The sequence below is a fragment of the Lissotriton vulgaris genome, chromosome 2_1, assembly GCF_964263255.1.
Source record: "Lissotriton vulgaris chromosome 2_1, aLisVul1.2, whole genome shotgun sequence".
Classification (NCBI taxonomy): Eukaryota; Metazoa; Chordata; class Amphibia; order Caudata; family Salamandridae; genus Lissotriton; species Lissotriton vulgaris.
This window is the reverse complement of record NC_141687.1, coordinates 1558108717-1558128467: the sequence shown is the minus strand read 5'-3', so window position 1 is coordinate 1558128467 and position 19751 is coordinate 1558108717. Positions and strand designations below refer to the sequence as shown.

The 19751-nt window shown below is 43.0% G+C and overlaps 1 protein-coding gene across 1 annotated transcript in view; it reads left to right on the top strand.

Moving 5' to 3' along the window:
* Positions 1 to 19751, top strand: part of LCT (lactase) — a 228942-nt gene that overhangs the window by 54639 nt on the left and 154552 nt on the right. Inside the window, exons 6-7 of the mRNA XM_086957445.1 lie at positions 8479 to 9193; positions 13558 to 14203. Of these exons, the coding sequence (XP_086813571.1) occupies positions 8479 to 9193; positions 13558 to 14203 (1361 nt within the window). The remainder of the gene's footprint in view (positions 1 to 8478; positions 9194 to 13557; positions 14204 to 19751) is intronic.

Sequence of the window (19751 nt, the reverse complement as noted above, 5' to 3'; positions counted from 1 at the left end):
AGTAGGCCAGGAAAACTACAAGAGTGAGTCACACCTACTGATAGCAAAAGGTTTGTGACTCAGGACCCAATGTGTGGATTGCATAGTGTAAGTGGGCGAAATGCTTTCATAGGTCATGGTCTGTGTCTTGATTTTAGCACAGTTTAAAGGGGAACAGATGAGGTGATAAAATGTGACTACTATTGACAATGGTACCTATTTTATTTGCATGGGGCACCAATTGGTTCTGATCATTTTCCTTTCCACTGCCTTTTTTTGGTTGTCCCTCTAAAATCATTGCCTACACAAAAAACAAAAGCAATGGTCTTAGACTTGTTTGGAAACTCCCTAATCCGAGTCTTTTTCTAATTGCAATAATTAAAAAACAACCCACCCGTTTCTGTCATGTTTAGCAGAAGGGGTGATGAGCAACAAGTTGTTCTTGCATTTGAGAATATTTGTAATAATATTAATATTAATTCTGACCCCTTAAAGCCCATGCTTACAGAAATGATAGTCCTCGTTGGTTTGCTTCAGCCTGCTCTCTAGCTTATGCCTTATCTTTCAGACATAAGGATGTTGAGGAAGTTGCCATCTGCTGCTCACTGTATAAACAGGCAATAACAAGCATTGTGAATTCATTAGGTTTCGCCTATGTGATTTATATTAATTTGTTTTTGTTATATGTTGTAGTTTGGTGAGTTGTTGTGCAATATAAGTTATTGAAAGTCTGCTGAAGTGTTATGACTTGTTTTTTAAGAAACACAATATATTGTGTTGTTACTGGTTTTATTATGAAGTGGGGAGATTAGGTAAATGGGGTAGTACTATGATAAAAATACATGTACCTGATATGTAGGCTTGAAATTGGTGCAACTATGGGGAGAATAGATAAAAGGTGGATGAAAAAACAAGCATTCATTGCACCCATAACTAGGATCATTACCAATATACATTTGACAAGTTGAACAAAGGCTTCATACATTTTTAAAAGAAATATGTTTCTGAAGACAGAGCGTTTTGTAAGAGGCTAAACTTTCAAACTAAAGAAGAAGTAAAGGAAAGGGACAGAAGGAGGAAGAGAGAAAGGGAAGGGGGTTGGGAAGAATTGAGAAAGTGAGAGACGATGGGAATTAGGGAGAAGAGATGGGGCAGTGGAAAGAATAAAAGCGAACACTCATGTCGCCTAAGAGCACAGGGAAACGTTTCCTGTACATGATCAGCATCTAAGAAGATAAATAGAATATAATGGCAAATAACGTCCACCAAGGCTAACCAGAGTGCATAAGGTAGCATCTGGTGAGGGAAACATCCTTTACAACGGAACCGTTACAACGCGGTACCGTTACAACGCAGGATTTACAACAAAAGTCGTTACAACGACTTTCGCTGAAGGGCGCTTAGGATAGGGGATAGTTTAATTTACTATCCAACACCTTCCCTACTATCCACGGGGACTGGAGTTGGAATAGTAAATTAAACTATTCACTATCTAGCGCCCCCCAACGCAAGTCGTTGTAACGACTTGCGTTGTTAAACCTGCGTCGTAAAGGTACGTGTTGTAACGGTACGCGTTGTACCGTCATACATCCCCTGGTGATCCCAATTAGCTCCAACTTTGGTTTGCATTGTTCTTATTCCTTGCTGTCTTTGTATCCCAATCTTTTAAAAGCCTTTAACTTTGCAGACAGTGCACCACCTTCACGGAATTGCTGCCTCTATTTCATCAGTGGTATCTGCTTATATGACTTACAGATGGGGAGCTCTGCTCTTCTAAACTCTCAGACATCTGAATGTTCTCCTCACCTAAAGTCCAATTAAGCATCTCTTGAAGAAGATGACCAAGCTCTCTTTAATGGAACATGAGGAAAAGGAAAAAAGAACATGTGACTTGAGTGGCTACTCTGCCTTACTTCCTGTGCTAGATGGTTGACGTTCTGAGTGATAGTTTATATGTCAACCGGTGTTTCCACTTTTCTACGACCCTAGGATTGAGTGATGGCCAAGAGACTTGCATTCGGCCTTGATTGGATGTACCTGTCAAATAATGGACTACATGGATGCACGGTACACGATAGTGCTCTGTCACATGGGAGGGACTCAAGTCTCCACACAAGCAGAAAGCTCAGCGCTATATCATGCTTTACTCCTCTGGGTTTCACAATGTTTGAAACACTGGGTGCTAAAACTCAACTTCATCTTAAATTTTGCACAGTGAGACCGGCAAACCACTCACCGTTCACAGGGAAGGAGTCGTTTTCACTGCTCGTTTACTATGGACCGGCTAACCTGCTGCATCCGAAGTGATTGCATTGATGCAGAGTATCGAACAATGCTGGCAACTGCTCACTGTGTGCTGAGGAGCAGGAGGAGGACGCCAGGCTTAAATCACTGCATGGGGACTTCACGAAGGAAGCCTTGCACGTGTCATTTGGTGACACACAAACCAATGCGTGCTGACAGGCAAAGGTACCACAAAAACAAGAACTGAAGTGGATGCCTGCTTGTACCTTGTGGGGACAGTGGAGTTCCCATGCATCCACCCATGGATTCTGAAGCATTCTAAGATTTACCAATACTGGTGGACCTGGGAATGTGCCAGAATGCTACACCTTCCCAGGGGAGGCATAAGGAGGAGCGATATCTTTAGTTCTCATTTTTCCTTTTTCTATGTGTGCTGCGTTCTGCATTCTGCAGCACACATAGAAAGAAGAAAATGCCTCAGGGGATTGTTTTTGTGCATTTACATCCACTTACCACTATATTTATTAAATATTTCTATTTCGTGGCACTGCTTTTTATTTTTAAGCACTGTTCCTAAATGTGCCTACTCCAACTTAATTGCCACAATATTCATAAGTATTATGTGTTACAGCGCATCAATGCTTATATAATACTTTTCTGTTAAATAAAGACTACTTTGCTAATGATTAGTGTGATTTTGTGGTCAGTGTTTTTCTCAAGTCATCTAAAATGAGAAGCTGCATTTTCTGGTTTTATGGTGATCCCACGTACATGATTTCTGGCTTACCTAGGCAAGCATCATCAATTTTCAAACGAGACAAACGCCATTTTTTCACAAATTTGTGACAACGCAGTATATTAGTCATACGCGTATCTTAGCTTCCTCAAACGTTTGACTCAAAGAACATGATCTTTACTTAGAGTAAAAATCATCGGCGAAGAGAGCATTTCAGATGGGTTTAAAACCTGCTGTGCGTAAACCGTAAAGATAACTACTGTAACTACAGGAAAGATAGAACAAGCTGATATATCATTGATGGAAAAAATTAATGAATGAATGAGAAAGTACTTGTAGATCGCCTAGTTAATCGAGGGCATCCCAGAGCGAAGGAATGCGCAAATACCAGACTCAAAACATATCAGGGCAAAAGCAGGGTTTTTAACTGTTTACGGAAGTACAGGTGATTAGATTGAGAGTGGATGTGAAGGGGAATATGATCCCAAATCTTAGCCACACTATATGAAAACAGGCGACCTCCACTTCTCATTCTTTTGATTTTTGGGACTGTCAGTAGGTATTTACCCTTTGATCTTAAGGCTCTTTTGGGCTTGTAAGGGTGACTCATAGCCTGAATCATCGGAGATCCTTTCCCAGCTAGTGCTTTACGTACGATGCACATAGCTTTAAACTGAATCCTCTCCTGGATTGGAAGCCAATGCAAAGAGGTCAGAGCAGGGTTGGCTGAGAGCCGTTTTGGGACATTTAAGAGCAGCCGAGCTGCACAATTTTGTACCGTCTGTAGAATTTTAGTAGTGAAAAGTGGGGCTCCGAGGTAAATAGCATTCGCATAATCCAGTCATGACAGGATTAAGGCTTGGACTTGCAGCCTTCTGGCTAGGAAAGGTAGTAGGGGGGAGGATTTTCCTGATCATCCGCAGAAGGCCGTAAGAAGTGCCTGCCACTCTCCGAGCTTGTTCCTTAAGATCTAGGTTGGAGCCGAGTACGACTCCTAGGCTTTTTATATGCTTTTTCGGGGTATGAGGAGGACCCAGTCGGTTAGGCCACCAGGAATCTATATTGAAGAGGGCCCCGTTACCAAGAAGCATGATTTCCGTTTTCGTCCCATTGAGCTACAGATATGAGGTGTCCATCCAGCTGGCCACTTTTTCTAAGCAGGAAGTAGGGGCTAAGCCTGAGTTGTCATTTTTATTCAGGGAGACTACTAACTGAGTGTCATCCACATAGGTGACGATCTGCACCCCAAACGGGGTGACTACTTGTGCCAGGGAGCTGGGACTTAGTGCGGATCCCTGAGGGACTCCACATGTAAGGGGCATTAGTTTGGAGATGCTGTCTTCCTCAAAAAACTGAGAAAACTCTATTTTCTAGAAAGGACTGCAACCATTTAAGTGTTCTTCCGGTAACTCCAACATCTCGGAGTCTGCTATTCAGGAGCTAATGGTTGACTGTGTTGAAGACTGCGATCAGGTCTAATAAAATAATGCTGCGCAGCCTCCGCTGTCAAGAATTTTTCTAGTTTCCTCCTCTACCGTGAGAGTTCAGCCTCGGTGCTCTGCTGTGATCTGAAGCCTATGGGTAACTGTTTGGGTGGATGTCTCTGGGCTTAGGAGCTACAATTGTCAGGGCCCAATTATGTTGTGGCACATTCCTCGCAAAAGGCTTCACCCAAGAGCCATTGTAGGGGTAAGTATATAGAAAAATGGAGGATTGTGCCCTCACGGTTTGTCAACAGTAGTCCAAAAAAGAAACTCTCAAACGTTCTTTAATAGTTTTACGTGCGTGGTTTTTATTTCTTGTTGCATATGCTGAAAAGAGGACAGCCGACACGTGTTTCGCCCGAGTGGCCTATTGGCTGTGGGCTTTTTCTGTGATCTGAAACCTGTTTGTGAAGAATGGAGCAGGTTGTTATTTTCCAGGATGCCAGAAAGGGACGAGTTCACATGCTTCTCAGCAATTTTACTTATGTCTTGCAGCAGGGAAATGGGTCGGAAGTTTGCCCACTCTTCCGGGTCTAGATTGGGTTTCTTTAGCAGAGCCTTGCCCATTGCCTGTTTCCACAGCGGATTAAGAAAAGGGGGTGGTGATGAACAGAGTGTCTGAATTAAGCAGACCACTCTTACCCAGTCCAAAGATCAGGGCTTGATCCATCACCGTTTTTTAGCTCACTACACCATCCCAGCTCAGAACCTGGCTATATGCAAATTAGTCTGACCCTGGCCCAGTGCATCATGGGAACAGGGCAGACCAAACTACCAAGCCAATTCTTATACTGGGAAGGAAACAAGCTTCCGGGGACCGGTTTCTGGCATTTCAGCCGTCTTCGGCCCGGCTTGCTTGAATCCTGATGGTGCAATGAGCAAGGGACAGACTAATTTGCATATAGCCAGGTTCTGAACTGGGATGGTGCAGTGAGCTAAATAACGGTGATGGATCAAGCCCTGATCTTCGGACTGGCTAAAAGTGGTCTGCTTAATTCAGACACTCTGTTCATCACCACCCCCTTTTCTGAATTGTTTCCACAGCGGAGGCACAATTCCTGTGAGAAAAGAGGCATTAATCAGTTCTACTATGTCTGAAGAGATGGTCTTGTTAAGCTTATTTAGAATAATGGGCGGAGCTGGGTCCGTAGGTGAGCCCGATTTGATGTGGGTCAGGATTTCTACTCAGGAGTTCTGGTCCAATGGGGGAAATTCCTCCAGTAGGACCTGGTCCGTTATTAGGTCAGTTTGAGGTACCAGCTGCAAATCTCCTTCCAGAGGGAAGGACGTATAGATGGTTTGTATCTTGGCCGAAAAGAATTCTGCTAACTGGTCACATCGTAGTTGAGGATTATCTGCAGTCTGTGGGGGGCTGGAGGAGTCAAAAGTGATTTAGCAATAAGGAAAACTTTTTACAGAGATTTGGCTGCTGATGTGATTTTATCTTGATAATAGCGACTTTGTGCAGATTTTATTTCTGATTTATAGTGTTTAATGGCTTCTTTATATTTAGCTTTATTGCTGATTGAGAAGTCTTTTCGCCACTTCCTTTCCAATACTTTGCATTTTTGCTTAAGTTTCCAGAGTCCGGAGGAGTACCAGGAATTTCTGTTAGTGCCGGTTTTTATCAGTCTCTTTTTTTGGAAGAATGGTGTTGGGCGAGGACTCTAGTCAGCTATTAAATATATAATTAGCAATAATGAGGTTTTGCTCTTGTGGTGTCCAGTTCAATCTCCCATAAATCCCACGGAAGTGTAGACCAGGTCCGAATGAGTTTTTTTGTTTTCATGGCTGGTGGACTTATTTCCTGCCTGGCCCAAGTGAATTGGAGCAGGAAATGGTCAGACCAGGGTAGTGGGAAAAAAGTTTGAATGTTGGAGAAAATGGGGTCCAATAAATGGTTTTTGTTGCGTGATGGCCCTAAGACTTTTTGATTGAGCTGGAAGGCCGCTAACCCTTCATCAATGTCTGATATTTGGGGAAGTTGGGCATTGTCAAAGTGCATATTAAAGTCTCCCAATACCGTAAATTAGGCAGGGAGCTGGCAGAGTTGGCTACAGTCTCAGGCATGGACTGACAGAATAGGCTATCAGGGCCTGGGGGACGATAAAGTAAAATACCCAATATGGTAGCAACGTGAGATAACCGGATGGAAAACAGGATGCTTTCACAATTGAGAATGGGATTAGTAGTAATGCGGCTTTTAAAATCAACCTTATAGATAATGGCGATGCCCCCTCCACGACCAAAGTCTCGGTCTTGCCTCTGTATAGCATAATTGGGTGGAAGGGCTCGCACAGTAGCAAAGTCCAATTCTTTGTTCAGCCAGGTTTCCGTGAGGAATAGGATATCAGGTTTTTCCTCTTCTAGCAGAATGTTAAGTTCCACAGTGTGTTTGGGAAGGGAGCGACAATTGAGTAAAAACATTTTGAGCTCCCTTTCCTCCATTGAGGGATCAGACCTACGTATAGGAGGGCAGATTTTATAGTCACAGCTAAGACATTTTAGGACATGATGTTCGGGACTTATAGAGTGCTTGCACTTACTTTTAGGTTTCTCTTTAAGGGTGTGAGCTGTTCATGGGTATAACAAAGCTTTATATTATTCAAACAGGCAGGGTTCCTGGCCCCTTGTCCCGGTCGGGCGCGGACAGGCGCAGACGGGCTTGCCTTAGGCGCGCCTGCTGCGCGGTCACGTCATTGGCTCCTAATGTGCGTAATGACACCAGGAAGCTCTATCCACGATCTAACAGGTAAGTAGACAAGTTAAAACAGTTCTCAAACAAAGTTAAAATCAGTATTAAAACAAATATTTCGCAATCCTAACAGGGCGCTCACCGTTAGGCAGTGATTACTCTAGAGATGTCATTGTCAGGAAATGCGCTCCTGAACGGTCGCATCATCGGCTCCTAATGAGGCCGACTGTGTGTGATGACGCCAGGAATATCTAACACGTTTGGGACTGAATGCTAGAGCGCTAACCTAGGCGGAAGTAACCTGCCCCTGGAGCATTGAACACAGCTCCGTGATCTAACAGGTAAGTAGACAAGTTAAAACAGTTCTCAGACAAAGTTAAAATCAGTATTAAAAGAAATATTTCACAATCCTAACACGGCGCTCGGTGCTAGGCAGTGATTACTCTAGAGATGTCAGTATCAGGAAATGCGCTTTGAATAATAAATAATTTTCTGTGTTGCATTATAAATTGATTTTTTGGAACAGAGGTTCTGCCAGCAACTTGACAATAAGAACAAAAGAGAAATCTAAACTATAAAAAAATCCTAAATCTACACTAATTTATGTAGTGAACCCTTCCTGGAGTAGCTATCCTTGGACTGCATGCACAATAAAACATGCTCAGGATGGTGAACCTTCCAGTAGCTTCCACAATTCCCCCACCCACCATATGCATTTGAAATAAAATAATGGAGACAGTAGAACATCCATTTGTGCAAGAATATTCGTTATATAAAATATCTGGATAAAATGGATATTAAGGCAATAAGGCATAAATGAGAGTAGATTAGTGTGTGGTAAAAAACAGTTGATATTTCCTGCCAGGCTACATACATAGTTAACTTTCCATAGGGTATATGAGATTATTTACTTATGTGTGCAAGAGTTTTTTCATGAAAGATTTATTTTTACTATTTTTAGTATTTGTTAGCTTTTTTTCTTTTTCAAATGATTAATAGTGTGTTATGAATAGCATTGTTTTTTATTGTGCTTATTGAAAATTACCACATTCTATCAGTACATTCTTAGTTTGCTTCCAAAGGGGTTATAATCCTCAAATATATATTAAATGTCATACTGAAGTGCACTTTGCATAGAGCCTAGTGTTTAGAATATATCTATGTTTAAGACCCAAACACTTCCTTTTGGATTTTACACTGAATATACTAAATTGTATGTCTGAACCATTAGTTATACTGTTTAATTCATAAAGCGTAACCGGCAAGTTTCTTTTTACCTGCTGCAATTCTGTCATTAATTTTTAAGCTTCTAAAACAAAAAAACATGTTCTTAATTACAGTTTATCCGAGAATCAAGAAGACCGTGAAACACAAAAACATAACGGAAAAGGAGATATTGTTGAAACTGCTACTTTTTCTTCCTACCAAACAGTTTTTGAGAAATTTGCTCCCCAATCAGATGCGGAAAGAGATTCCTACTTGAATGACTCCTTCCCTACTGGCTTCCTCTGGGGCACAGCAACAGCCTCCTTTCAAATTGAAGGAGGCTGGGCAGAAGATGGGAAAGGAGAGAGCATTTGGGACAGATTTTCACACCAAGGTCATGCACATCTGAATGAAACCACAAACACTGCATGCGACAGCTACCGCAAAATTGATTATGATGTTTACCTTCTTAGGGGTTTACAGTCGCAGATATATAAATTTTCTATATCCTGGGCCAGGATATTTCCATCTGGCTACAAAAGCAGTCAGAACCTCAAGGGAGTGAATTATTATAAGAAACTGATAAGCAGCCTCCTGGATTCAAATATTGAACCAATGGTGACATTATTTCATTGGGACCTTCCACAATCCCTGCAAGATCTAGGTGGATGGCAGAATGAGAGCATTGTGGAGGCATTTGTGGATTATGCTGACTTCTGCTTTGCCACCTTTGGGCATCAGGTCAAACACTGGATTACATTCCATGAACCATGGGTAGTGAGTTATGCTGGCTATGGTAATGGAATGCATGCCCCAGGAATACGTGATCCAGGAACAGCATCATACAAGGTATCGACTAATGTCTCTTTTTTTTATTGTAGAGCTATTCATAAAGCAGGTCATTTTTATGAAAAGAAAATGTGTACAATATCTAAATATTTAATTCTGGAAGTTTTGTTTAATATCATCAGATGGAGTTTACACAGCATTCCCAAATATTATAGACAAAGATAATGGGTTTTGGCCACAAACATACCAAACTGTCATTAGGAAAAATCTGAATCTAAATTGAGATGTTAATTCTCCAGTGTTCAAAGATGATGACACACTCATGAGACCATTATTTGTAAAGAGACAAAGGAACCCTGTAAATCAAAGGGGACCTTGGGTATGCATAGCATATTTAAGGAACATCTGTCCCTCCAGGAATGGTATAGGAGAGCCTATTTTCTGGCATTGGCCGTGATACTGCAGGACTTCACGCATCGATTTTTTTGCCACTGCGTGACTAACGGACTTACCATTTTACACTCTTCCTCATTGAGGCTCTGGTGTAGGACAGAGGCATGCAGATGAAAAGAACTACCCCTCACTTGTATCACCCATGCTGACATTATTACAACCGGCGCCTGCTCTTCAACCGCCCTACCACGGGCTATGGCCACACGACGCCCATTGTCCCATGCATGTGCTATTCCTGGATCTCCTGCGACCCTGTATCGCAGCTTCTCACAGGCTATCACTTGGGCATAATAAATTGTGTCCTGATGATGATCCTCCAATTCTAGTGGGGATCAAAGCGTCGAACGACCTTTACATCTTGACTCCAAATTGTTTTATTTTGATTTTCTGTTGGAGCATAAGATGTTTGTGTAATACTGACTGCTTGAATTTGTATTTCCTCACAAAGTCACCTTGTACTTAGATGTCTGAGGTTTGGAAACCGGCTGACTTTCAACCTTTTCACCCGCTTAATTTTGTTTATATTTCCCTTCTGTTCATTCAATTGTTTTATACCTAATAAATGAACTGATCTCCACTGAGGAGAATGCCACCACAGGGCTTATTGAGGTTCTCTGTGCCATTGTTCTTATACCCTTCCTGGAGGGACCGATGTACCCATGAGACCAGGCCACCCAATGACTGCCCAGTCAGAGGTTGGGTGCTTATCACTAATATGTTGCTGCTATTAACAAATCAGCAATCAAAATTCAGGATATGATATTGGCCTTTTGAAATTCATAAGTCAGGGTGTCTACCATAAATTCCCTTACCATTATGTACTTCTATAATATCAAATGTTAATTACTCACAAACAGGTTGTAGCCAAAGGCACTCTAAGTAATCTTAGCTCTACCATTGCTAGCATCGCCAATCTCAAGTTAAAGCCTTGCAAGTGGCTCACACAATGCAGAAAGGTTAAGAGGTATTCAGCTTTTAACTCATTGACAAAAACAAAAAGAATTGACCATTGATCGAAACATATGCTACAGAGGAAACTCCACATAGATCGGTCATGAACAATATTGACAACAGGGTCAGGCAAGTGATGTGGCAGGCGTATCCTTAATTCCCAGAGGGGTGTGCCACGTTCTGCACAGTCACTCCACTTCCCTTCCCATACATGGGCCCTGATCCAGATGGATCAGGCACTGGACTCCCACAAGGAAAACTGAGATGCAGACAGGATTCAAATATTCCTCTGTAGTAGATCCCAATACACCAATGCAAAGTATGAGCACTGGTCTATAAAATGTCATTTCCACAAATACATTAGGTGTGTAGTTGAAATCTCATACATATCCATTGATGGCTCGTCCACAGAAATGCACTCTCTCCAGCATGAAGACGAGGATCAGGGGCCGGCTGACATAAGAAGGGCAAGTTCCTCCCTTCATGTGGTACATATGAGCCACTGAGTAGCAATGTATTGGATCCAACTCACTGCATTGAGATTAAGTGAGAAACAGATTAGAAGAGGCTGCATAGCATTTGTGCTGCCAACTGGCATTCCTTCTGCACAGAGATCCTATTTGTCCACTAGGACAATAACACCGTGCTTGAACAGAAACAAATCTGTGGGAAGTAATTTGCTCTTCTCAATCATGCTACTTCAGATGTGTAAACATGGCCTATAAAACCTACAGTCACTACTACAAAGGGTAAACAAATAGCAAAAATATATCAGTAGAAAAGATAGATCTAGTCTTTCTGGTAAGTGGGCTCGTTGCAAATTTGACCTAATGGCCATTTAAGGCTACATGGGTCAGGACCTGAGCAGTGAGCCATACTTGGAGAGGAAAAAGTCCTCGTGCAGCAGAGGTTATGAGCTAGGAGTAATTACATTCATAATTAAACTTTCTGGTGGAGTAATGTTTTCTCAGGAGGGTTTATGGTAAGCGTCAAATAATCTCAAACAATAGTTGCCCATTGTTGACTCAAATCCTACAACTATTATTCATAAAGAGAGGCAATTATCCACTGTCCTCGAGTGCAAGAATTTTGATATAGCTGTGCCAAACCTGGGTGTTATTGTGTTAAATCTCAATAAAATAATATTTATTCCATCCAGATCTTCTTTTTCAAGGTCTGTAAATTTGTTGTTTCATTTCTGGTGTCTGCACCAAGACACCTTCAGGTATACCATTGACAAACATTAGCTGTGACCTTCGAACACTTTTTTCTTTTATTTTGGGAACTGGTTTAATTCTTTCTTCATTGAACAAAGAGATTTTTGACCCTTAGGTATTTAGCTCAAAGCTTTTTATTTATATGCAAAGGATTTATTTCTTCACAGGGAATGACTCATATACACGATGTTACTTCTAAATATTTGACAGTGGCTTTGCCAGGTAGAAGGAATGTCATAAAAGTGAAGATGAAAATGTGGTGTATGTCAAAGTCAAGGTTGGAGCCCATCAACGACTTTACAAAATATAGTAACAGCTCTTCTTTATCAGACAGTATTTATATTCACTGTGGGTCATTATTTCCCTGCATAGTGTGGGCAAACCCTGACAGAAGCAGACAAGCATTATCTTTGGGAGAACCGGTGAATAAGGAGGAACAGTCCTGGTAGTGTATTCATGTACTTTATTAGTGAGTGTATCGAAAAACTAAAAGTGCAGTTATTTTTGCCTCGGTCCAATTATATAACCTACCCTACCATTAAAGCATGTGTGGAGTTAGAATAGTAAATGAACACTTCATTACGGTCAATGGCGTCTGTGTGTGGCAATTTTCACCTTCACTCCTAGGGCCAGATGTAGGTAATTCTGATTTACCTACTCTTAAATACCGAATCATACCGATTGGGTATTTAAGAGTAGGTAAATTGGAAGTAGGCAGATGTAGGTAATTTTTCTTTTACAATTACCGATTCTGTAAGATACGGTATTTACCGATTCGGTAAATACCGAATCGGTATTTCCCATTGATTCCTATGGGCCTTGAAGCCCATAGGAATCAATGGGAAATACCGAATCGGTATTTACCTAATCGGTAAATACCGAATCCTGGCAGGGGGAACGGGGTGTCACTTTGACACCCTGTAGCACCCCAATTGCAGGCTTGTGTGCCATGTGGCACACATACAAGCCCTAAGGGCATGTCTGTGTGTCACGTGGCATAGGTGTACATGCACAGATGTGCATGTACACTGGAATTCGGTATTTTACCACCCAATAGGATTGGGTGGTAAATACCGACTCCTAAAGGGGCTGTGGCACTCTTTGAAGTGCCAGCTACATCTGGATTTACCGAATCGGTAAATATACTGATTCGGTATTTTACCGAATCGGTAAATTTACCGATTTGGTAAATTTACAGAATCGGTAAAAATTAGGCTCCCTACATTAGAAAACCCTAATACCGGTCGGTAACGGCCGCATTTGGCCGTTACCGACCGGTATTAGGGCTCCTACATCTAGCCCCTAGTGAGGTAAATATCTCAAATGTGATGCTGTTGAGTAGTTACCCATCCGGTGAAGTCAGTGGAAGCAGAAAAGAATGGCACACCTGGTTCAAGTAATATATTTCGATCCAGTGATGAAACATATCCCACCACTTTTGTATGGTCCCCTACAAAGAGTTACTTGTTTTCCTTATGAACACACAATGCACAGAAAACATTTTGCTATTGCTTGATCAAGTACTGCTTACTCATCTCAAGTCAGAATCTCTTTCTTCTGATCTATCCTTAAACCACCAGTTCCAATACAAAACACTATTAGAAGTATACTGTGTGATTTTAAAATAAAGATAGTTTCTTTAAGTGTTATGTGAAGCCTCTTCCTTATATTGTTACAAGATCAATAGAATATGGAGGATATTCAAAACAGAATTTAGGGTTTTTCATGACAAGAGTCATAAACTATGTTCTTATACTGAATGTCACAAAATATTGACAATATGTGTATATATGTTTTTTTAAGGTGGCTCACTTGATACTCAAGGCACATGCCAAAGCCTGGCACCTGTATAATGACAGATACCGCTCCCAGCAGCACGGGAAAGTTGGAATAGCGCTGAACGCTGATTGGGCTGAACCCCAAGACAGAGCAGACCCCGAGCAGGTGATGGCCGCTGAACGCTATCTGCAACTCATGCTCGGCTGGTTCGCACACCCCATTTTTGTTAACGGTGATTACCCGGAAGTGATGAAGGCTCAAATCCAACTGAGAAACCAGCAGTGTTCCGGAGCAGAGGTCAACCTACCTGAATTTACTGAAGCAGAGAGGCAACACCTCAAAGGAACAGCAGATTTCTTTGGCCTTTCCCATTACACTTCAAGGCGTATCAACACCACAGTACTTGGCAGCTGTGCATTGGAATATGGAGAAATAGGGAACTTCTCACAACTCGTGGATCCTTCATGGCCGGAAACCGCCTCGCCATGGATCAAAGCTGTCCCCTGGGGTTTGAGAAGGTTGCTGAACTTTGTGAAAGAGGAATACACCAAAACGAGCATCCCAATTTACATAACAGGGAATGGTGCACCAACTGAGTATGGAGGGGATGTCATCAATGATACCAAGAGGATAGACTATTTAAAATCCTACATCAACGAGGCACTGAAAGGTATGATAATGTGGGGCGATAAATGCAGTACAAACATTGTTATTTGTTGATGTGTAACAGGCTTTGCTTTGTGACAGACATGTTTATTTAACTCCAGGTGTAGGAGTGAATCACGTAAGTATGCAATAAATAAAAAACATACTCCAACAATATTGATGCTGTTGGTAAACAAGATGGAACAATGAGGATGTAGTAATCAGTTCCTTGTAGACATCCAACATGTAGCATAAAACACAAATGGGAACATGAGCTCCACATGGGTCTAACGAAGCAAACATGTTATGGCCTCAATATATGGGGCATATTTATGAAGATATTACACAGTGCAGAAAGTCACCTCGCTGCTCTTTGTGATAGCGAAAGGGCAGGAATACGCCGTACTTAACAATATATGGTGCATTCCCGTAATTTCTCAGTGCTAGCTCATAATTTTCTGCGTAATGCCAATGCATCATGGTGGAAGGGTGCCTGCATTGTACGCAGGATTGTCTTTGTGCAGCAATGCACACCTTTCTGCACAAAAACATTCCTGTGAGAGGCATATTCTTCGTTCTACGTGTTCTGCAGAATGCAGCACACTTTGCACACATAGAAAGTGGAAATAACAAGGAGAAATAAAGATACTTATCCTCGTTTTGCCCCACCTGGGGAGGTCTAGCCTTTTGATGCATTCCCAAGTCTACCACTAATGGTAAATTTGGGAATGTGTTGGAATCCATGGGCGGATGCGTGGGAACACCGATGCTCCACCCATGGAACTGCTTCCTGAGGCAGAGTAACGCAATGCAGCGATTTGCGCTACGTTGCATTACTCTAGATTTATCCAGCCACTCAGGGCCATGCAAGGTAGTTTTGCGTGGCATGATATGTCCTCCTTAGGTTTTGCTTCGCCCTCAGCATTTTTTCATTGCCTATCAGCTCTGGGAGCGGCTGGAGGTCAGTTTTTGGTTTTTCTTGGCCCTTACCTGCTTGGGACAAACTTCTGGAAGCAGCGCTCCCTGGCAAAAGTAGGCAAAAGTAGGAAAGTACAGTGTGAGATTAAAGGCCCAACAGTATTTTTATCAAACGTTATAGACATATGATACATTTTCACTTGCACCACTGAGCTGCTTTCTGTTGCTGCAGTGGCCCCTGGTAACCACATGGAACAGTAGGTACTAAATAACTGAGTGCACATTACACCAGTGCATAACTACACAAGGAAATGTGGTACTAGACCAGCGTTTAAATACAGGCTATTTTGGGTCCGACACATCCGCGGTCGGTAGTAGATGTACCTGCAGGGCGGTGACGTGGGGAGGGTGAGGGGCAGGGTGTGGGGTAGTAATCTATGGATTACGGAGTCTTACAGGTAAGTAAACATATAAATAAATAAAACAAATTTTGTTGCGCGCACTGCATTTCATTTGGGGATGCAGTGCACGCAACGAAATTAGTTTTATTTATTTCTATATTTACTTACCTGTAAAGCTCCATAATCCATAGATTATTACCCCCACCCTCCCCCTCCCCACGTCACTGCCCTGCAGGTACACCTACTACCAACTGCGGCTGGTCCCACATTCACAATACGAGTAGCAATGACTGCTTTAATACACTGCTGGTTGCCTTAAAATGTTTTATTTTGTAAATTAGGTGCCCATAGATAGTTCTTTCCCACTAACCCTTGATTGAGTGTGCTTTGGGAGTGTTTGTTGTGAGAGAAATGTCGGAGCTGTGACTAAGTAATAGGCGCACCCCCTAGTTATTCCCCATGTTGCTGTCCAGGATGTACTGCACTGCGGGGTAGAAAATATTACATTAAGATATGATATTCCAAAATATCCAAAAAGCACCTGCAGCTCACAGCGCAAGATACATCCCAGAATCAAAGAAATAGTGAGCATTGTGGTCCTAGTCAACGAAAAATGGGCCATCCGTACCGATACAAGTGTAATCTGCTGTGCAACTGATTAGTTGGGGCGTATTTATAAAAAAATAAAAAACGCAGCGCAGCATGCCACCTTGCTGGATTGAATGATTGGGAACGGGCAGAAATGCTCCGTATTTGAAATTATACAGCGCATTCCTTTGTTTTTTCCCTGCACTGGCGTACAATGTGCTCCCTAGCACCAACGCAGCCAACCTTGCACCATGGTGCAATGGTGCCTATGTTGTAAGCAGGATTGTTTTTGTGCAGAAAAGGACACCTTCCTGCCCAACATCAATCCCATGAGGCATTTTCCTCTTTCTATGAATGCTGCAAAATGCAGCACTCATAGAAAGAGGACAAATCGAGAAGAAATAAAGATATTTCTGCGTTACGCCTCGCATGGAAAGGAGTAGCATTTTGATGCATTCCCAGATCTACCAGTAATAATAAATCTGGGAATGCGCCAAAATCCATGGGTGGATGCATGGGAGCACCCAGGCTCCATCCAGGGAAAGCCTCCCTGGGGCAGTGTAACGCCACACAGCGGTTTGCGCTGCGTTGCGTCACTTCAGATTTATCAAGTCACTCGGGGACACCAAGGTGGCCTTGCGTGGCTTGATAAATCTTACTTAGTATTTGTGTTGCCCTTGCGCCCCGTTGCATGGCGCAAGATCGACGCGACTGCTTGATAAATATGCCCCATTGTCTTTACAAAGCCTGAACCACACTGTGGCTCAGCTCTTCCCCACCACTAAATGAGGTGGTGGAACCGAGAGTTGCACGGATGGGGCATCTGTTAGGTTTTTGGTGGATGTCCCATCCACCCAGTTTGAAATGACCAATTAAAGAAAATGCTCATATGTACTTTCAACAATTATTATATTCTATTCCATTCACTACAGGTTCCGAGTGTCCTCGTCTCTCATTAGGGAGACGTAGGTTATCACCTTAGTGGCACAGAAGCACTCATATTCCTCCTGATTGCTCATTCCATTGCTGCCCAGCAGGGCTGTTTCTCCCATTAGGCAGGACTAGGCAGCTACCTAGGGCGGCAAAAGGGCCCCAGCATACAGACTTTGATATCATAGGAGTACAGACCATAATAGGTCTGGGTGTGCATGGTCTCACACCTCCTGCACTGCAATAGATGCACGTATTTATTTGTATTCTGTTGAATGTACGTCAGTCCACTGAATACTACAATCATCTCATGTCTTTTGGATAGTAGCACTATAGATGTAGAAGGTGAATTCTATCCAAAATAAGAAACTCTCCTTCATATTCTGTGTAATTAAAAGCTTGGTAAAAGAGATCATTTATCAACTACTCTTGTATGGAAAATGCACACAGTAGGCACACAAAGTAAAACCTACAAATATTATAACTAGCTATGTATTTTGGTGCTAATCCATAAATCTTAACATCCATATTAATAAAAAAGATATCTTTAATATTAGCTACAAATACAAAATATCAATAGAAAATATTTTCAGGTAAAAACTATTCATAAAAGTTTGAAATTTACAGCAATGGCAGCCACTTTGGGGCATGTTTACAAGCCCCTAACGCCACAGGAACGTCACTTTTTACGACGTTCCTGTGGCGATAAACTCTTCCTATTTACAAGGCAGCTTTAAGGCACTTAACCTGGCTTAACGCCACCTTGTAAATAAGGCCCCATTTCACGCTACACTTTCTTTTTTTTAAACCTTTTTTCTTTATTGGAAGACAAGCATCAAACAGTAGTGTCACAAATACAAAGCATATGAATATTTAGTGACAGTGCAATGCAGCAGCGCGCATAGAATGTCCAGGTGTCAAGTCCAGTTGGGGAACAAGGTAGGCAGGGATGGGGTCACGATATAAGCAAATACATGAGGTGCAACACCGCCGCACAGAGCATATAAGTACATCAATAATGCGGACACCAAACATACATCCCCATAGAAAAAAGATTAACAACAGCACAGTGGGAGCACACCCATAGTTCAACAGTCCTTGAGTGGAGGCATTTCACGCATCATAACAGAGGAGCAGGCAATGAGTCCCCGCCACCCTCACAATGATCATACAGTGTGACCTAATCAAGTAAATAAGCAGTAGGAGAACAAGACCTCCCCGGTCCCTGTGTCATATGGCGTGTGGTAGAGAGCAGTGTAGTCCCATCAACCGGAACCCTGTCAACCTACCCCAACCCGATCTTCACTGTCCGAATCAGAATCCTGCAAGGCCCTGGTAAGTAGGCATACCTGCAGTGGGCTCCAAAAGTCCTTAGGCCTACAGCGCATAGGCATCATTTCTGCGTACACATTAAATTGGTCCTGACAATAAAGGACATCCTTCAGCCAGTCCCCGAACCGCGGTACCCTGCCCCGTCCCCAACAACAGGCCACTCGCCGTTTCGCTAACAGTAAGGTCACATCCACAAATCTACGGTAGAGTGCCGGCACCTCCTTGGTATAACCTAGCAATAGGACCATAGGGTCGAACAATACTCCATCCTCAGTCATGACCTGAAGGGCGTCATGAACCTGCACCCAGTACTCTGAAATGGCCCCACACTCCCATGCCAAGTGCAGGAAATCAGCACCTGGCGCATGACAACGAGCACATCTATCGTTTTCCGCTAACCGGAACCTGAGTTTCCTAGCTGGAGTGTAATAGTATTGTTGTATGAATTTATAGTGTATGATTTTAAGACGGCAACTAGAGGAGATATTGGCTGTCACACCACAACAGTATGCCCATTGTTCGTCAGAGATAGAAATTCCGAGCTCCACATTCCACTGTTCACGCACCCGACTAGGCGACGTAATACGCTGTTTCCTGATGGCACCATACAACTTAGACACCAAATGACGCCCATCGGAGAGTAACAGAACGTGAAGTGGCAAAGCCACACCCGGCTCCCTAGGGAACTCAGGCAGCAGCGACCCCAGGCCTTGCCGCAGCCGGACATAATAGAACATTTCCAGTGGGGAGTATACTCCACCCCCAAAAAATTGCTCAAGGGTACGGAAGTTGCCCTCACAGAAAAGGTCCCCCCAAGTAAGCATCACAAGACGTTTGCACAGGCGTTGGAATCCCGCCTCCTGCAACAAGGACAAAGCAGGGTGATACACCAGAGGTAACGCAGGCGAGTAGAGAAACGCAAGATCCAGCGCCCTTGCGATTCGTTTCCAGGCATGAGTCGTACACGTCACCGTCGTCTGGTGAGTGTCTATGTCCCCAACATTCCCCAGCACCATGCCCTCCAATAGGAGAGGATGAGCAACCCACTGTTCAGCAGCTACCTGAGGCATAAACGGTGTGGGGCGCATCCAGTGATACGCATAGTGCGCCTGGGCGCTAACATAGTAAAGTTCGAAATCAGGGATGTCAAAGCCCCCGTTGACATAAGGCAGCGTCAATGTAGACCATGCCACCCGCGGCTGTTTGCCCCCCCAAAACAGACGAAGCAGCTCCGAACGGAGACGCGTGAAAAAATACGCCCCAGGGTGGTATGGAACGTTCTGAAATAAGTCTAGGAAGCGGGGCAACACCACCATTTTGATCAGAGACGCCCTACCCGCCATGGACAGAGGCAAAGACATCCATCTCCTGATGTTATCCGCTAGTTTAGTGATAGCGACACCA